A 15104-nucleotide genomic window follows, 5' to 3' on the forward strand; every position below is an offset into this window, starting at 1 on the left:
TTTTTATATTAGTTTTTGCTATTGTAAAATTTTCTCACCCTGAGAAATTTGGAAATGTTACAAATAGAAGTAGACAGGCCATGTACAGCAGCAAAGTTCAGCACAAAAAAATCTGAGTAAAAAATTTTAAGCAGTTCAATGAAAGAAAGTGCAGAGAGTGGAGCCCATATGTCCTGCCAGTGAATTGGATCTTGCTCTTGAAGCTCGTGGCAAAACTCACAATGAATTTAAAGGGAAAGACCTAGGCTGTATGTCCATGTTCACCTGTGCTTCATCTCCTATTGGAATTAATAAAGGACATGTACACTTCTCTGATTGAGCTTTATGGAGGGGTTGCTTCCCTACCTTGCTTTGCAAGTTCAGCAAGGCAAGATGTCACGTAACAAAGGGAGTCCTCTTGAGTGTCGGTAGAAAGCATGGTCTGGAGGAGACCTTCAATACACCGGCTCTCCATGATTCTCTGCAATGAGGGAAAGAGATTGATGTTTAGCATTTTCCTTATGGTTTAGTGGATTCTGAGGACTTCAGAAGTACTGTAACAATACTGAGGGCTAAACCATCAATAATGGAAATGTCTTCTCTCAGATCTACCACAACCACGTGACAATGCCTCGAATTGTTCAGAGATCATCCGATTTTGGGCCTTTCTCAGGGCTTGCTCTGTCTTTGGGATATTCTCACAATCACCAATCATTCTGAGCTCAAAGAATTTCCTGACCTATTGCTGTTTTACCTCACTGTATGTTAGTAGTGAGCTGTCGTTGGCTTAAATCTTGCTGCAGAGGTGAATAAGCTGAGTGCTCCAGGGCAAAGCATTGGGAAATGTGGAAGGTTTTTAGTTTTCCTTGTTTGTCTTCAGGTCTTTGATAACTATCTGGTGCTGAAATGCTCTGATCTGCAGAAATATGGGATGACCTCTCACTAGCAATGGTGAATTCTATTTCTGCAGAGAAATGTTACAAATTAGGTGTTTTTGTGTATCCCTTATCTTTTAGGCTGAATCTGCTATGCCAAAAGTGGTGTTGGACAGCATGTCTCTGTACTGGGATATATGTTTTATAGACCAAGTTGAAAACAGGAGACTTAGTCTGTGCTGACCTGGATTAAAAGCACATGAGACCGAAAAATGAGTTCTGAATGAGTCACCTCACTGTTACTGGAAGTGACTGGTTAGTAATGAATTTGAATCACAAAGTCATCTTTACTGGGAGATCCTAATAATGGAAGCTGATCACAGCTCTTTAAGTGAGCTCAGGTGTCTATCAACAAAAGAGAATATCTTTTTTTTTATGTTGCAGTTTTTAACTTGCTGCTTAGAGGTTGAAGATGGATCCAACACTGCTGCCTTTCAAGCTCCCACGCTCTGTGTCCTGCTGGCATAAAAACAACACCGGTTTTTATCTCTTGTGCCAAGGACTCTTCCGTGTTTTAGAAAGTGTTCCTTAGAATTGACCCTGGAAACCTGGCACTCCCAGTTATGTCTGTGTATTCACTTATGCAGTGAGACCTAGGTAGTCTATACATTATAAAGCTTTATGAAGGTGAACCAGCTCCCGGCTGATAACAGAATAAAGTCACAAAATCTAAATACTTTAAAAAAATGACCATATTTGTCAAACTTTGAAAGGATGGTCCATTTTTACTCTTACTGTGGGCCTTGAGGGAATCTCGTTCCTTGAAAAACTTGATTTCTCAACTATTAGAAATTTATATAATTCTTATCTTAATACCAGTGAAAAAATACCATACTTTTCCTTCTGGCTAGTTTAAATGTCTGGAACTAGTGGCAATTGGATCATGAAAAAAGAGGAAAAAGAACTGAGTTTTGAAAAGTGTGTACTAGGAAGTGGGACAAAGCAGAAATGAGGATTTATGTGGTTGTTTCCCCCCTCCCCCCCCCCAGTATTGATTGTTAACTAATGGTACTATTTGATCAAGGTACTCTTAAAGGCAAGGAAAAAGGAAGTGCATCTGTGCATATGGATTTCAAAGCAAACTCAGCAACAGATATCTTCATAACATTTTGGCACAACTGGTATCTTGCCAAACAGGTAAAATATACGTCAATAGGTCAGGTTATATTTGACAATAAAGGGCAACTGAAGCATGAGAGCTAGGAAATAAAGATGCAGCTTATAACAGACCTCAGATTTTCCTGGATGGTTCCTTTAATTAGCATGAAATGTCTTTGCTAGAGGAATGTTTTATACCTATGATGCAGTCATTTCAATTAGGTAACCACATCACTGATAGAAAAAATTAAATATTTCTTATTTTCATTAGCATTATTGTATTGGGAAAATATGAATAAACCCTCCTTTCATTATGGCACATCAGGTCCTTTTATTCATACCTAGAATTTTGTGTAGAATATCCTTGGTATATATTTAATTATCCACAGAAATTTTGATTTTTTTTAATGCTGATTTGATATAAATATAATGGCAACCTCCTGGGGTATAGCTCAGTGAAAAATATTGGGTACCTACCTGTCTGTTTTTGGAAAGGCTCAGGTTTTTGATGATACAAGCAGTATGTCCAACAATCACAGGGTCTGTTTTATGCACCGACAGTAACATCCCCAGGCTCTGCAGTAGCTCAGCACATGCCAGAGTGTCCTGAGAAGAGTAACCGGTATCTCAGTTACATCCAATATGGACAACATATCGCAGCTTCACACAGCTATAGACAGGTCGATCTCAGCTCTGAAAGAAGAGCATTGCTTAGCTCATTTAAACCAATGATGTGGCTAGGTCCAGTGCTTTTTCTCTCAGATATGGTCTACTGACTGGCACTGATGTACAGAGCACTTGCCGTGTAAGGCTGGAGCCTTTAAGGTCCTGTAGTTTATCTTTGTTTGCACATCAATTCCTTCCCAGAAGTTGTTCATAGTCAGGGGAAGGGACATGTGATCCTGACTGGAAGGAGAAGTAGTCAGGGTATATGTGAAAGGCAGAAGTACGTGGTGAAGTAGCTGCAGCAGGGTGTCCTTGAGCACCTCAGCAATTTACCTTGCCTACAATAATGGGCTGTGTTTTTAGGCCAGTTTGTAATGAGGCACCACTTTAGTAACATGTTCTGAACAACATCTGAGTTTAAACATATATTTCTCTGCTGTCTGATGGATATTTTAGAAGGACTTTACTAAGTATCTCTCTCTGAATGTAATCTTCCTCCAATTACCACTAATATTAATTGAATCATTGAATGGTTTGGGTTGAATGGGACCTTTAAGATCATCTAGTTCAAACCACCCTCCTGTGGGCAAGGACACCTTCCACTAGACCAGGCTGCTCACAGCCCCATCCAACCTGACCTTAAACACTTCCAGGGATGGGGTATCCACAACTTTGCTGGGCAACCTGTTCCAGTGCCTCACCATCCTCACAGAAAAAACCTGTTTCTCCTAATATCAAATCTAAATCTACCGTCTTTCAGTTTGAAGCTGTTACCCTTTGTCCCATAGTATCAAATCTGAGTTCGGATTACTGCCCAGGTAGTTGCCTGAATAACAGTATGGATTAAGAGGGCACTGCTGTTTGTAAGAGAAACCTGACCTCAGCCAGCTTTGGATGAGGTCTGCAGTTAAAAGCAAAAGATTTCCTCTTGGGAGTGTTTTTTTCTTTCAGTCTCCTTCCCTTAGGAATTTGAGTTCTTCATGCAGTTCTTCTATTTGTTTGCAATGAATTATATCATTTGTACTACTTAGAAACTGAGGCACATTAGCAGGGGAGTTCAATATAAAACAAATAATTGGTCCTGTATGTAGTTGTGAAAAATTGCATAATTCTGAAACCTGTGAAATGTCGGGATTGCTAAAGTAGCGTTGAAAGGCAGATGTCTTTAAAAGTTAGTTTAACTTGCATCTTTCTTTTACTTAGGTTAAATTGCAAAAGTGTATCTTATTTTCTTTTAGTATCAGCTGACATCTTCATTTAACATTTATTTTAAACACTGTCACAACTAGCTATCCTAAAATAAAAGATGAAAATAAATGGAAAGGGCAGTGCTATGTCTAAACTCAGGGCATTTAAGGAATCCTATATGCCGACATGACTAAATTTTCTTTAATCTTATTTTTCCTTCTCTTCAAAGGCAGAAATAATATAAATTTAGATAATCTAATTAAATTACCATTGATGACTGTTTTCTATGCTTTTGGACCCGGTGTCCTCTTTTATATGTAATCCCATCAACTAAGATACTTGTATTTGATTTGCTACGGCCTGAGAGGAGGAAATTTTCTGTGGACTATAAATAAACTTTCTAATTTAAAATGACTTCCCTGCCAGATTCTTTTGTTTATTTAGGACCTACATTAGCAAGTGACAGTACTTTGAATTTTGCTGAACCTCTTTCTTTGGCTGGAATATGGTTGGGATCCAGATTTAGTTTTCTGGCTCAATCCTGCACAGTGCAAGAGAATCATGAGACAACTGTGAGTAAAAATAGATCGAGTGGTTCAGATGGATATTGATGTCATTTCCCCCAATTTTAGAAGTGTGCTTACAATTGCAATGCTGCACTTGTACTCCTTACACAGAGATTTCTTGACAAGATAAATATTGCTCCTGTTTACCAGTTAGCAAGAAGGGAAGGCAAAGTTATTTTGTACCTGGAATGGAGAGTCAGTGGCACCATCTGCAGTAAACAGACCTCTGCCAGCCTGACTTCCAGGTCTTTGCTTAAAGGAATTTGAATCAAAAGACTGTTTTCTCACAAAGGTTGATTCTTTAGTGTTTCAGGGTTGGGCTGTCCTTGGGAGAACTGAATAAAATTTCCCCTGCAAGAGGGAAGTTTTCCAGCTCTTGCTGGGAATCCCTGTCAACAGCCTGGTCAGGGGATTGGAAAAAAGGGGCTGAAGCAGGGAGAGGAGCTCCTGTGAAACATTCCTGGGTGTTTGCTTCATGGTAACGAAGGGGCAGATGGATTCTGCCCCATTGTATCCTGGGTAGTATTTGTAATAATTCAAGCATCACTTGACTTGGTTGTAAAGGTTAGCTTTGTTCAGTGGTTTGTTTTCTAACAGTTGTTCCCATGGAGAAGTCCCTCTTTCACTCACAGTGAATTCAGCCTGAGTTAGAGAAAGAAACATTGAAAAGATTTGAAAAACAGGCCAGAAAAGGCATGGAGGTGGGGAGCCAGGATATGAGTAAGGATAGGTCAACCTCTTCTCAGAGTTCCCTGGGCTCACTTGCACAAAGCAGCAACATTCAGTAGTCAGGGACAGCCGTGTTTGCTTGCTAAAACAAATTTTGAGATGTAGGTATTTCTCACTGGAGAATAAAGCCTCAAGGGTGATGCTTTGCTTTCCAGTCTCCTGCTGCTGATCCTTTTTCCCCCAAGAAGGATGGTCTGTTTCACTGCTGGTGTAACAAGGCTGAGCTCCCAGTGCCTTTGCTCCCACTGACGCTGCACCATGGCTCTTTGTAGCTGGGGGTTTGAAGCACTGGTAAAGACAACTTTCAGGATCAGGGAGGAGAGGATTTGCAGGTACTCTTTGCTGGGAGAATAAAAAGTGTAAATGATCTTTGGGGACAAGAAAAGCAAAAGTGAGGGAAGTGGTCACAGCACTAAGCCTGCCAGAGTTCAAGAAGTGTTTGGGTGATACTCTCATGGTATGACACTTGTGGGTGATCCTTTGCAGGGCTGAGAGTTGGACTCGATGATCCTTTTGGGTCCCTTCCAACTCAGCATATTCTGTGATTCTGTGAGGACAATGTACCAGCATAATGCCTCATACTGAGTAATGTTTTTATTGTGCAAATAGCCTCCAATTAATTTAATGTATTACAGTAGTAAGCTTGTTGAGGGCAAATTGTCTTTTGATTGTATGAGGCAGTTAGACAAGCAATGAGGATGTTTGGTGCTCATGCAGCCAGCACAAAACCTGTGAAGCCACTGTGCCTTTGAATAGCTGTAGTTGCTACTTCCCAGGCATTGAATTTACCCATTTTTTTAATCGTGTCCCGGAGTTAGACGAGGTGCAATTTGTTTTGCACTGTGCTGTGTACAGGAAACTGAGCTGCTTGGCACCAAGCTTCCAATTCCCAGAAAAAAAATTCCAAGCAGGCTGAGTATATTTAATCCACAAGAAGCACCTAAGGCCACCTATGGTTATTGAGATTGTCATTACTGTTCAAAGCAGGAAAGATTCTCACTTTTTTTTTGCTTTATGCACCCAACCTCTGACTATCTTAAAATGTTTTTGTTAGCTTAAAACACCTATCGAAAACTTTTTACATCCATGTTCCTAAGGATGTCTTTAATTAAAGAGAAAGCAGATTTAAAAATAATAATAATTTGTCAATATTTGCTGCAGTTTATTTCTAGTCAGACTTCCTCATGTATTTGCACTATTAATGGTGGTGTTTACCCAGATCATGGGCAAAAGAATCATTCTGTAACTAAGGACATGAGGATATACAGTCCCAGTAAAAGTCCTAATGAATTAGCTAAAGATAGACAGGATTTCAAATTCTATTAGTCCTTCTGGGTGTTTTGATCCTAATTCAAAAAGTGTACTTATGAATAAAACTGTCCATTTAGAGAGGTAATGCGTATTTGCCCTTTATTTTGCACTGATGCACTTTAAATAAGTGCTCTAAATTAGTTTCTCTGCTTTTCAGTCTATGGGGAAGTTCTGTAGCCAAGAAATAACTTCCTTGTTTGCCCCCATGGTGGCAGTCTCTCATGGTGCTATGCATGTGTCCTCCCCCTTGTACACCCATGTGGCGACCTATGGTCTGGGGACTGAGGGGACCATAGGGAGTTGCAGGGAGCACAAAGCAGTAGCCACATATCCAAGGAATCTGACACCCATCTCTCCCTCTGCTCTCTCACTGGTCTCTTCTTTGGATCCCACTCACCACAACAGATGGCTCCTTGGGTAGTTAGTGACAGTGCAAATGCAGTAAACAAAGCCTTGTTATTTTTGGATGGGAAAGAGAAGGGTTGGGAAGTCTCCCAGAGCCTATTGGTCATTCTCAAAATCCATTTCACATGCAGTTTTGCCATAACAGAGTGTTACCCCAGGCCAGAACTACTCTTTCCCTTCTATTCTTGGGAAATGACCTCCCCTACCTGGTTGTGCAGGTGCTGGGACAGTATCCAGAGCAGAGCGATGGAGGCACGACGCACGTCCTCGCTGCCAGATGCCAGGAGAGAGCACAGCTTGGACAGGACATTCTCAGCAACCATCTCGGCCTGGATGTCCGCTGGTTTGGGAAAATGACTGAGTCAGGGAGGTTCAGAGCACTGCAAGGAGGCATTCAGGCTCTGACTCAAACAGTTGACTGTGCCTCAGTGATCAAATTAGAGGGCACCTCCCCATCTCCACAAGATGGGACAATGCTAGATGTTCGGTTAAAAAAAATAAACCCTCATTCATTCTGGCTCCTTTTGCTGAGGGATTAATATAAGCTTGATGGCAGAATGTAGGTTTGGACACCCTCAGTCTGTATCTGAATGTCAAAAAGAAGAATGAGGGGAATTTTCTGAGTCCATCATTGGCATAAGGCCGGGTAAGAAGGTGGCGGCTTCTGTTGTACAGACAGAAAGACCTCCCCAAGCACCATCTATCAAGCAGAGTTATGGTTGCCAGGGGAGAGATCAGCCATCCCACTGAATTGTTATACCTCACTTGTCTCTGCAACCTCAGCAAGTGCTTTTGGGCACTAAAAGGCCCTGTCAGAGCAGCTAGCAGATGGCGAGGCAGATCTAAATGGTCAAGCAGACCAGGGGGCTTCAACTGCACCAAGGAGCAGTGCAGCAGTTCTTTCACTCTCAGCTCCATTATAATTGTGATTACTTGAAAATTAAGCACCTCTACATTTTCTAGATGAACAACTCTACCCTGGACTGTGGGGCTTTAGCACTGAGCGTGCCAGTCCTCCACTTTCATCTCCTAAGTATGTCATAGAAACGAAACCTGGACATTTAATAGGATAGGTTTTTTTAAGCTGATGACAAATGCTTGGGAGAAAATTATCTTTAATGATAGACAGAATCATGCCTTGGGAGAAGACAGGTCCCCTCAAGCAGCAATTTCGGGAGACATTCTCTCTCCTAATTGGGTTTAATGCTTAGGAAACATGGAAGGGAGAAAAACTTAGCAACTTACTAGGGCTCTGTGCATAAGAAGACCTCTTCTGCCTTTCTCACTTTGTCCAGATATTTCCCCTCACTACCTCTGAGCTCTGAGGCAGATTTAGTTAGGATATGCACCGCACCCCCCTCTTCCCTTAACACCCAGTTAAAATGTAGAAAAGAGGGTATCTCTTTGCTTTCAATATGAAAAGTTCCCAGCCCACTGTGCTTACTCTGAAAGGCAGAGAAAGAAAGAAATAGTGTGGTTTGTTTATCTCCAAGATATTGCTTACCACTGATAGCCAAATTTCTTAGGCAAACACATGCCTGGCTTGAAACCTGCTTGTGCCGAATAGGGAAAAAAAAAAAGGAATGAGAGAAGGAGAAAAAGAGCAGTTTCAGTAATGCATGTTCTTGCCTATTGTACACAAAATCAACATGACAACTCTAACTTCAGAGAATATATTTTGATGAATTTTCTTCAACCTCTTAGTATCAGTCATCCTGTTGTTGATGAAGAAGAGCCAATGGGGTTCAGATGTTGGTTTTGGTTTAGAATGTCAGATAAGTTATAGGAAAATGAAGGGAAAGGAATTGTCCCATTTGCTTTGCTTTTTTTTGGCCTCCCTTCTACACAGTGTTTGAGGTTCCACCCTTTAAATCCTGTACTGTGGCTTATTGAAGTTCCTTTGATGTGACTCCCAGCAAAGCAAAATTTTCAGGATGTTATTCCTCGAAGCTATATAGTAAAAGTTCCAGATACCAAAAATAAAAAAAAAAAAGTAGCATGAAAGATGCTTGACACCTCCTGTCACAGACACAATGATCAAAGACAGAGCCTGGACAGGGCAATTCACACATGTAGTTTCAAGTTAATAGCATACAGGCCATCCTAGTCTAATGGAAGTGTCCAGGGCAGTGGAACAACTTTAATGATTTCCCTTTGCTTTCTCCATACATTGACCTTGTAGAACCTATGTACCTTCTAATACAGCTGTCTTTTCTCATGGGTACCTGTACAGTAGGTAAGCAGAATGGTGTGAGGCTGAAAACTGGAAGCCCAAGTTTATAGCTCTACTTCAATGCTAAGCCTTTACACAAAGGAAAAGCTACAGCTTTACCTTGTCCACAGAAGAGGATAGGAGAGAGATGAGTGTCCGTAGCAGGAATCTGTCACCGGGTCTCAGCAAGGCTCTGTGGTGCTGAACGTTGGCTGCCACGTTGCTTAGGGCAGCACAGCTGTAATACTGCAAAGGACCAAGAAAAAGAGTAGAGAGAGAGAGGAGGTCACAGTGGTGTCATGTTGAAGAGAATACAAATAAATTGGAGAAATGCTCATATTTAGAGCTGAAGAAAATAAAAGTGCTTTTTCATCTTAAGGGTGTTTATTGGGTGGATACAACATGCTGCAGCTACTGCAGCAGTCCTGCTGTGGCATGTTGTACAAACTCATTAGGACCCTGGCTATTTGGGAATGTCCTGTGCTGCTGCAATGACATGGCTGCTGGCATCCAGGTCATCTGCATTTACTATATTATATGTTTCCATTGATTTACTTAAGCTGGATGTAGTTACTGCCCTAGCATGCCAAGAGATCCTTTCCAAAGGATTTAAATATTAACGCTGGGGAGGACTATACATATAGGAGTATGTATTATTGGAGAGGTATAATTAGAAGAAACAGGTTGAACTGCAGACAAGGAAATTTTAAGATGAATCTCAGAGAAACCTGAAAATGCTGAGCCAGTTTGCAGAAAGCAATTCCAGAGGGTCCATCCCTTCAGACATTTAAAAAAAAACTGAATAGAGATAATAAAACTGATGGAGAAAACTATTCTGTGCTACTCAGAGGACTGAATGAACAAACTAACGGATGGTAAGGCTTACAACTCTGATTCAAAGTTTTTTCATCACCATACTTTTGAACCAAGACCAGTTCTCTGCTGAGTATGCAGAATCACAAAGAGGTATCTTTGGTAGGCATAAAAGAAGATTTCCAGATATTTACAATGATAAGAAAAAGATCATCACAAGTTATGTGTTCTCAGAACACTTAGCAAAATTGCTTAGAGTGGAAGATCAAAGTTAGGATGCAAAAAACCCAAAACAAACAAAAGAAAAAGACCCCAAAAAACACCAACCAATGAACCAAAAAAAAAAAAAAACCACCAAAAAAACAGAGGAAGAGACTATCTGCAACTTGTCTGATGATCTGAAAGACATAAGAAGGTAGGCACACAACAATTCTGTTCATGCATTAATGTGTGCTGGCAGACACGCTTCTGCATCATAAACTTTCTCCTGAGGAGCTAGACAAGTTGAGTATTTTGAATATGCATTATCTGACTGAGCTGAGTTTCACCAAAATGCTCTCACATGTTTTCTGACTTCTTTAAAGAAACCTTCCCTCCTGTCCACCTTTTCACTTCTACAGACTGACGTCTGCGCTCTCCTTACAGTCACACTGTTACTGTTTTAAAATGTGACCTGTTTGAGCCATACCTGCACTTCTGAGTCAGGAGATTCCAGCAGCAAGGCAAGAAGTGGTAGGGCTCCTTCCTTGCATAGGACCTGTTGGATTTTCTCTGCCATTAAAAAGGAAAAAAAAAAAAGTACTGTAAATGTGTCTTTCCCCTCTCCTCCCTCTTATCTGGAGGCACCGTTCAAAAGGGATAAGCACAATCCTTGGATTCTAGAAAATGCTGATGTCCAAATATATGCCAGCCAGTGTGACTGGAGAGTATATAATTTAGAGCTTGTGTAATATTGCAGTTTGCAGATATTTTAGCAAAATGACTAGCAGGCAGCCTGATTAAGCTTTTGCTGGTTTTATGCTAAAAACTGTTCTGAGGATCGTAATCACTAGAGAAGCTGAAAAGCCTCAGATATTGTCTTCACCATGTTTTCTGTGCTTCAAAACCAAATTCTTTTAAAAATTCTAAATAATAACAGAATTGTATTAGCCAAGTGTATAAGTTGTTGCCAACAATTTCTTTCCACAAGGTAGAGTTAAGAGGTGTTACTCATGACTTTATCATTTAACTCTGGAATAATGGTATCATCTAGGTAGGTGAGATTTAATGCTGGTTCATTTCAGAGTTAATGTATGGTTGTGTACATATAATTGCAGAGGACCAAATAACTGCTTTTGATAAAGCTGTTAGCAGATATCCCAGGAGCCTTTAATGTTCTGACCCATAATAGTTATATTCTGCATATTCCAACATCAAGTTAGTTAGAACAAGTAAAAAGTTTGTAGAACTTGATTTTGTTTGATAAGATTCTGAGGTTGCTTCAAAGTACTACCAAATGTGCTGCTAAATTTTATGCCAAGTTATGTTTTTAACAAATGTTTTTGGTTCTTTTTTCTATTTCTTTGATTATTTAAGTATTCATACACTAGCCCCTCAGAGTTGAAAATCAATCCTTTCTGTTTTGCTATTAAGCAAAAAAAGGCCTGTATCAGCTAAACTTAAATCATCAACCTGTGGTATCAACATGAATGCCATATGCAGAGGAAATGACGCTTAGATATGCTTTAATCTTGTTTTAACCCTTTTGGATTGTTTTTCTATCAGTGAGAAATTTTCCTTCAGCAATTTAGGTAAACCATTAGTCCGAAAGTACCTGATTGTGTGAGGTTGAGAATAGCACCAACTGCATTTTGTTGGACTCTGGGATCATAGGACTTGGCAAGAGACAGTAGGGGTGTAACTCCTCGAGCAGCACCAATAGCCTCTCGGTTGGACTCTGGAGAAAAGAATCAGACAAAGAAAGAAATACTTAGTGCCATCCTACTGTGAGCCAGGAGCAGGACAACTAGCGGGACTTGTCCTTTGGTGTTTGCTTCTCTGATTCTTTGGTATATATCAAAATTTCTCCACATCCTCAAAGGAAACTGTTAAAAATTCCAAGAGCTAAATAGGAAAGAAACCCACTCATGAGTTCTGGATTAGCTATAGATCACAGCTGGTTCAATGCTTTTGTTTTGTGACTAGGATAAATTAAAAAAAAGGACTGTAAGTACCCTTAAACAGGTTAACAAAGTGTCATACTTGCCTCATACCCTTGGTATGTCTGATCAAGCTATTCACAGTGTGACAAGAAAAAACTACATAATTAACTGCAGGTAAGATTGAATTCATTTAGTAGGGTATATTCAGAGCCAGTTTCTCTCTTTGAATGTCCCTATGTCACTCCTTTGACAGCTACAAACAATGCAGAGGTTTCTAAAGACAGAATTTGATTTAACCACTGAAATTTGAAAATACGCTTCTTCTCTGAAGTGCTGGTGATTCCTTGCATGGCAATGCATTGAGTTGTACAGTTGTATCCTGGAGTAGAAGGAGAATTCAAAAAAATCTGCAGAGTCCCTTGAGACTCTTGGATAAAAACTGGGGGAAAAAACCAAAACCTATAATACTTAATGCTGTAAAATTAACTATATACAATAAAATACTATATAACATATTTATATACTATGTATATAAGCATACTACATATGATGAAGTTATACTATGTTATGAAATATAATTTAGAAGAAAGAATCTGCTTTTAGTTCTGAACTTCCTGAAGGTAGCCTCAGCTGTGCCGTACAGAAGGGAATCCTTCTATTATGCTCTTCCTTACCCTTTTACCATGAGGCCATCAAAACATTGGCAACAAGTAACCTGCTACCACACTAAGACAACTATGGTCCTCTCCCCCTTACTATCTTATTTCTATCTCTGTATTTTCTGTATTTGTATCTTATAAGCACATTAGTGGCTAATTTTGAAAAAATAAGGTGTTGGCAGTGGTGTTCTTTGATGTTGATGAGATTTATATGGGAATTAGACCACTGATTAATTCTCTTCATGCCATAGTATACTGCAGACTATTCTATAAAAGGAAAAAGCAAAGTCTACATCTTTCATTGTTTATATAAGCCAAACTGCCACTGAAGACCATGGGAGTTTTAGTAGAGTATTGCTTCATTTACATACATTTACAGACAGTTTAAACAATGGCCAGTCTCTGGAAGTTTGCTGAGAGAAACATGAAGCAGAACAGAACAAAAAAAAAAGAAGGTATTCAGATAAGATCAAGTCTTCAGGTGCCAACTAACTTAGGGAGTTATGAGAACAAAGCTCTTATTTTTATACCTGGAGCCTATCTAATAGGGAACTGGCACAAACAGATAATCCAGGATATTTATTCAAGTATAGTTCAGATAGCACCAGTTTAATATACCAAGACAAGTAATCTTCTGTCATCATATGAGTATTTTATACTCAAGGAAAAACCTTTTATCCTGGAAAAACATTTTGAGCAAAATAATTGTTCTGGGAAGGGTAATGTATTTAAAAATAGCTTTTCCACGTAGGAAGCTATTATTCTGGTGAAATATTCTGGTCCATTTCATAGACAAGCCTTCCTCTAATCTAAGCCGCCTACATACTATTCTTTTGTTTCCCTTAGCAGAAGCAGAAATTCTTTTGTGTGACTCCAAGTGATGGAAACCAGTCTGGTGTGATGTAAATTAATCAGCTGAGTGAAAAAGGTAAAAGGATTGAGAATTCAGGTATCACTGCTTCCTTCGCTCTTGCACACAATACACTCCATGAATGTTTGTAAATGTGGGAGAGAACCTCATATTTGAGCAAAGGGATTAGAACCATTTCGACTTGGGCAAATTCTGGATGAACACTGTTTTGTCAACTTATGACAGACTGGTTGGAGAGACCTGTCTCACCAAGATGTGTAACTGTACTATCAACTCTGTCAGAGATGAGGCAGACTAGATCTAGATGTTTCTCTCTTGGACCACCTGTTTATCTTAAATAATGCAGTCCCTCCACTGATGCCCCTTGGAATGGTTTTTGAAGGAAACCACATGTTCAGATGCTACTCTAAAGTAGGGAAATCGACAGCACTACTCAAGCTGTGTTTGAATAGCTCACCTCAAAACTGCATTTATAAATTCTTTCTTTCTACTCTCTGACATTTGTGTGCTTGAAAATTCTTCTATCAGAACAGCTTTGAATGTGCTCTACACTCAGTGCATCCTCGTTTTTGCTTAATGCACGTGTTCAGGCCTCCCTAAACCCTGAAGCTGTGAACATTTAGTTCTGTTCTAGTATACTTTGAGAAGAGTTCTTATACCAGAGCTGATTACTTTCACTCACTGATTGAAAAGCAGCAGATAATTTCAAAACGCATGTGTCCTTTTGCTGCATGGACAAATACTGGTGTTGGAACAAACTAACCTTCAAATCATGTTCATCTGAATGGGTTGGTTTGCACTTCTTATTTTTGGCTACCTATTGCAGCAGGTAAGTACCAGACAATCCAGCTTACGCATAACTTGCAGTCACATTGCTAAACAGCTTCACTGTGTGCATAGTCTTGCATGCTTGTTGCAGCAGAATTAAGACCATTCTTAGACACAGAATTTTAGTCACCTTCAAGCTATCTAAGGATCTTCCTAATTTGATTGTGCTTCCATATGTATCTTTTTGCATGAATGGCTTACTTGAAAGACATGACTGAACAGGATACTTTTATCAAGCAGACACTTCAAAATATCATAGTCTGTGAGTTAAAATTAAAATAAACCCTAGAGAATTGCCTCTTGCTTTAGTCTCATTGCTGTGGTAGCTAAATATCATCTGAAAAACAAATAGATAGACCCAGTCCCTCCAAATCCTGATTTAACTGGGACAGAGAAACTCAACACTTATCAAATGCCAGGCAGCAACCCAGCCTATTCACTTGCAGGACTGCCTACCTTTCCTGTCTAGTTTGAAAGCTTCTTGAGAGCTTAATTTGAACTACTTGTGCTCAGAAGGACACTGGCACTTAAGGGAGTGTGCAAAGGCATTATGTGACCACCTTCAACAGGGAATGAAGGTGGACTGATTCTGGAGTAGCTGAGGGTTCTCTATATTCCAGGATAAAGATATCTAGAAGGGAGAGAGTGCCTTCAGGACTAAGTAACATCCTTAGGTCCCCAAACAAGTGGGCTACTTAAAACA

At 39.8% G+C, this 15104-nt stretch overlaps 1 protein-coding gene across 1 annotated transcript in view; it reads right to left on the minus strand.

Moving 5' to 3' along the window:
* The window catches only part of LOC103757663 (vacuolar protein 8), a 33389-nt gene that overhangs the window by 4335 nt on the left and 13950 nt on the right, over nt 1–15104 (minus strand). Inside the window, exons 7-13 of the mRNA XM_008923823.3 lie at nt 11716–11838; nt 10591–10673; nt 9210–9335; nt 8382–8427; nt 7084–7217; nt 2490–2618; nt 346–460 (exon numbers count right to left, since the gene is read on the minus strand). Of these exons, the coding sequence (XP_008922071.1) occupies nt 346–460; nt 2490–2618; nt 7084–7217; nt 8382–8427; nt 9210–9335; nt 10591–10673; nt 11716–11838 (756 nt within the window). The remainder of the gene's footprint in view (nt 1–345; nt 461–2489; nt 2619–7083; nt 7218–8381; nt 8428–9209; nt 9336–10590; nt 10674–11715; nt 11839–15104) is intronic.

Source organism: Manacus vitellinus, unplaced genomic scaffold, assembly GCF_001715985.3.
Source record: "Manacus vitellinus isolate BGI_N305 unplaced genomic scaffold, ASM171598v3 scaffold_4_pilon, whole genome shotgun sequence".
NCBI lineage: Eukaryota > Metazoa > Chordata > Aves > Passeriformes > Pipridae > Manacus > Manacus vitellinus.